The sequence below is a fragment of the Ctenocephalides felis genome, unplaced genomic scaffold (assembly GCF_003426905.1).
Source record: "Ctenocephalides felis isolate EL2017-DRISC unplaced genomic scaffold, ASM342690v1 CF-g0.4_SCAFFOLD_02189, whole genome shotgun sequence".
NCBI lineage: Eukaryota > Metazoa > Arthropoda > Insecta > Siphonaptera > Pulicidae > Ctenocephalides > Ctenocephalides felis.
In genome coordinates this window covers 26,396-31,399 of record NW_020538343.1, presented here as the reverse complement: position 1 = coordinate 31,399, position 5,004 = coordinate 26,396, and the positions used below count along the sequence as shown (strand labels likewise).

General features: G+C 36.7%; 1 protein-coding gene across 1 annotated transcript; it reads left to right on the top strand.

Moving 5' to 3' along the window:
- The first annotated feature begins 3,605 nt into the window (after positions 1-3,605).
- Positions 3,606-4,534, top strand: LOC113380509 (activity-regulated cytoskeleton associated protein 2-like). The gene is made up of 2 exons (XM_026619721.1): positions 3,606-3,971; positions 4,019-4,534. The coding sequence occupies exons 1-2, from the start codon at positions 3,606-3,608 to the stop codon at positions 4,532-4,534; spliced, it is 882 nt and encodes a 293-aa protein (XP_026475506.1).
- Positions 4,535-5,004: the final 470 nt, after the last annotated feature.

Sequence of the window (5,004 nt, the reverse complement as noted above, 5' to 3'; positions counted from 1 at the left end):
TGTGAAATGTGCTCATTGCAATTTATTTTTATGTTTCTCTTGTTTTTATGATAAGTACCATCCCGCCAATTGTAAACCTTAAAGTAGTTAATATATGCAAATAAATTACATTTTTTCTTCCTTGTTATTGCTGTTTTTTTTATAAAATTATTATGTTTCAGATATTACATCAATTTTATACAGACGCTACAGAGCATTTTACTATAGAATATTTAGTGAAAAATATAAAATTAATTAAAAACTCAAGAAAACTTTAATATTATTTACTCTACTATATTATTTATATATACTCTTACTATATTATTTGCATGTCGCAATCGTCTAATTTGCATGAAATACAACCTAGGTGAAATTAACCTTTCAGATACAGTATCTAGTTTAGGTAGATAATTTGGTATAGGTGAAAATACAAACCCGTTAAACTTACACAAAGTGGGAATTTTACCCGAATTTAATATCTTTCGACAAGTTTGACATCCAACCTGATTATTTGAATCAATATTCAAAAAACATTATTAAGAATTTGTTTTTGAGCATCATTTGATATTTCTAAGTCACTTTGAAGCCAAAGTCGATCACATACAAAACATACATAGCCAAAGCTATCATTTCTTACGCAGCGCAGATTTTTCCTTAGTTTCATTATTTATTTGCGATCATTTGCACTACAATTATTCACGGGGGACGGGATAAAATATTCTTCCAATCCTGACATTTTTATTAACTCACGAATTATACTGCTAACCCATGTCGCGCCTAAAGAAGTTTTACTTCAAAAAATGTTTAGAGACTACGAGCTAAATACAAAACTCAAGTGAAAGTCGACACATTTTGTTTTGTTTTTGACATATGATTTGACATTTGAAGTATTTTTTGTTTTGCTCGCAGACTAGATCGAATAATTGCGATAGCTGCTTACTAGCGTCGTAGTTTTCAACTTCACGTTGGCGTTTTCGTTGCATTTGTACGGATTTACACCCGTGTCGCGCCTAAAGAAGTTTTTACACCCATGTCGCGCCTAAAGAAGTTTTACTTCAAAAATAGCGCCAGAAAAAAAGAAAATAAAAGGCGTGATGAAATAGATTTATATCTAAATAATCCAGTCACGCCCTTAGCAAGCAACCCCATAGAATCATGGAAAGATATGAGGGAAATTGTTTCCAATTTATATAATAAATTTCGAGAATATGCCACCATTATAGCTACGACTGTACCAGCAGGAAGATTATTTTCCGAAGCTGATACTATATTCATATTGAATGAAAGGCACAACAGATGAAACCAGAAAATTTAAATAATCTGTCATTTTTAGCAGGACGGCCGGAAGGTTTTATATGGTCAATTAATATTAAATTTGTATTTTTTAATTATTTTGTAAATATATTATATTCACTGTAAACATATATGATTATTTTTATTAATATGTTAATTATAATATCCTAAACAAGTACTTTAAATTATGCTAATGTACATATATCTCGATCAAATGATTCGGTAAAACTCGAAAACGGCTAAGCCGATTTGGCCAGTCTTAGTCTTGAGAAGTTCGTGCTAATCAATAGATTGTCGCAAAGGTGAGATATTATTTCAAAATCGCGTAGAATCTTTACATTTTCAATTTGAAAATTTTTGTAGAGGCGTAATTTAAATACAACAATGGACGGTGGCAAATGTGAAACGTTTTTGACAGATGATGTTCAATTACGTTTGATAGGATGTCTTACAATTAGAAATGACTGTCTTACGTGAATATTATTTAATGATTAAATTGTAGTTAGTAGTTTTTTTTGTAGTTTTATTTGTACACAAAAACGTTATTAAACGGGCCTCAAGTGTTACTATAAACTCAAAATATCAACTTTTTTGAAATGTTAATATGAAAATGCACTTTTTGGCATATTTTTCTTAAACACAGTGCTCTGAAAGATCTCATTTGTATAATATAATATACTCATTGGTTTTTATAAAACATTTTCTAGGTTATATTATTTTTTATTTATGTTATTTAAATTCAGAACCTAAATTTGGTATTGATCAAATAGACATTTTAGTTATTTTAGTCGAATAACATTTTACTAGTTATAATTTCCCAGAATTTATCGAAGAATATATAGTAATATATGAAGGTCCGGGGTTAAAAAGGTCGACCACCGATGTTTCAAAAATCAGTAAAGTTAAGCATTGTTTAACAACAATATTTAAAAGTAGAGGAAAAAAGATGTGTAACCAGCTATGACCTTGATTTGAAAACGGTAATCTTTGAAAATCCATAATAAAAGTATTTTCTTCCATTGGTAGTTTTTTAGCATTAGTTAAAAATGTAAATATTTTGTAATATAACTTTAAAATTATAATAAGGCTTTAAACCTTTTTGCCACGTGCTCGTTTTAAGTTACCCCGCCTATAGGGTAAAAAGGTCTAGACAACAAATTTTTGAATGACATCAAAAAGCACATTTCTACAATGATGAAGTAGGAGGCAGTTTACTGAAAGTAGTCAGATAATTGTTCGTTTGATATGTGTTATTTGTTGTGATATAAGCCCCAAAAAAGCAAAGGAAGTAATAGCTTTTGGTACACCTACATTCTTGAAAAATTCAGAAAGTTTTCTTTCTCTTTCGTTGGACCGTATAATAAGCAAGGTCACAAACGTCAAAAAGGCTCCGCTAATCCACGTGTGTATATCTCAACATATTCAAGGTATATCAAAATGTGTTCCAGGTGAAAGTTTTAAAGAACACCTAGTGGTTTTAAAGAACTAGAAAATAGAATTGTAGCTTGATAAATATTTAGCTAAAAACACCCTAGTGCGGCCCATGCTAAGGACACAGTGTCGCTAGTAGTTGTAGGCGCACCGAGACGCATTGAGGCACACTGAGAGGGTAGTTCGACTGCGTGCGCGAAACAGGCAAGCACGTCGGTTATGAGAGAAAGGAGATATATTGCATGAGCACGCAAACACAAATTGCATGAGCACACAAACACAAATTGCATCATCGCGACGGGGTCATGTCCAAGTATAAGCGCAGGTCAGAAAAGGACATGACCGCCGAAGACCAAGACGAGATAAGGAAAAAGAACAAACCATCGCGAACAGGAAAGATGGAACGAGATGGGAGAATGTCCATCACCTACCCCCAGAGCAACGAGGGATGGGCTTCGACGGATCTCCAGAGTATAAAACCAGAGCCCCGTTCCAGAATCTGTCTCTTTGCGGATCAGCTCTCAGCGTGCCAATAAGTTAGTACACACAGTAGGAACACTTATTAAAGCAACTTGAGAGAGTCTGAACCGACGTTCCAAATGGATATAGTACGTTGAGATACACGGAAATAAACACTCAAACGTTTGGTGACTGGCTCAATCTAGAAGCTTGGCTACGATCCTTCCAGCGACAGAAGACTTTAATAATCTTGCCTCTTGTCAGAACTTACTAAAATTTGTAAATATTTGTATATATATATTTAAATACAAGAACACTACTCCAAAGCTGTTTAAGTTATTTTATAATACAAATATCCCTTTATAATTGGTGCCCAACGTGGGGCCAAGATAAGCAAGACGGAGTCTAATTTGAATAAAAGAAGAATAAGCCCACGTAGCAAGATGAGCCTGACGGAAGAGCAGCTACAGCGTATCCTAAGCGCTGTAGTACAGGTAAATACAGTGCAACAGCCGACAACACAACCACAGAAGAGTGGGAGCTTCGCTAACTGCGATACGCGATTCAATGGAAGCAGAGATCCAGCCCAAGTGGACCATTTCTTAACAAGGGTGGCAACATACAAGGAAATAGAAGGGATAAGCGACAAAAATGCGTTAAAAGGATTACCGCTTCTTCTTACAAATACGGCTGCACTATGGTGGAAAGGGAACAAGAGCAAGCAAAAGACTGGAAACACGCGCTTGAACTATTACAAAAAGCATTCTCACCGAAGAAGGCGCCATACTAGACTTACTTGGAAATATTTGGTAAGCATCAAGACGAAACCACGGCGACCGATCTTTTTGTGTGTGAGAAAAATGTCCTATTAGCAGCTCTACCACCTCCAATACACACCGAGGAACAACAGATCGATATGATTTATGAATTATTAAACATAAGATTCCGAGAACGGATTCCTCGGGATAGCTTCGAGACTTTCGAAGAATTACAACGGAAAGCTCGTGAAGTCGAACAAAATATGCACGAGGCATCAGTTATGAAACCGAAGAGCAACTCGACATACTCTAATCAATGTACATTTTACAATCGGAGAGGTCACATGGCAACGGAATGCCGCAAGATGGCCAAAGCACAGAAAAATCCGCCTCGTAATGCAAGCAACCTCCTCAGATGTTATAGTTGCGGGAAATCGGGCGTAATTAGGAGTATATGTCCAGTGTGTAACCCCGTGAAGCCAGCGAAGGACACGGAAGACATTCAAATATGTATATTAGATGTTCAAGAGAAGAAAAAAAAACAAGATGGACCTATGAAAGGAAGGCGGAAGCGGCAACCCAAAGAGTACAGGACACAGGCCGAGGGTTATTAATCCCAGCACCAGACATTGAAATACGTAAAACAGCGTGCATGATTGCGAAACCTCAGCCACGGCCGGTCATACAAATCTTGATAAATGGGAGTGCCACTAACGCGCTTCTGGACACAGGGGCCCGACGAAGCCAGCTGAGCCACCAGATGTATAGAGATCTGAAAGATAATGGACACATATTCAGACCTGCACCGTTTAGAGTGACTTTAGCAAATGGCCGGCCCTACGACGACGACCTTCTGGTGACCCCAGTCGAGGTACGTAGCGGAAAAGCGGCTGACGATGCAGTTCCTGGTAATGCCGACAGCGACAAGTAGTCAAACATTAATAGGTGTGGATCTCATCAAAGCTGCGGGAATGAAATTTGACTTCTCTCAAGATTTGTGGGGTCTCGCCGCAGACCGTCAACCCAGACGCGAATTCGTTCCCGAAAAGCAACTAGAAATACAGTCGAGGAACTCTTCTAGTAA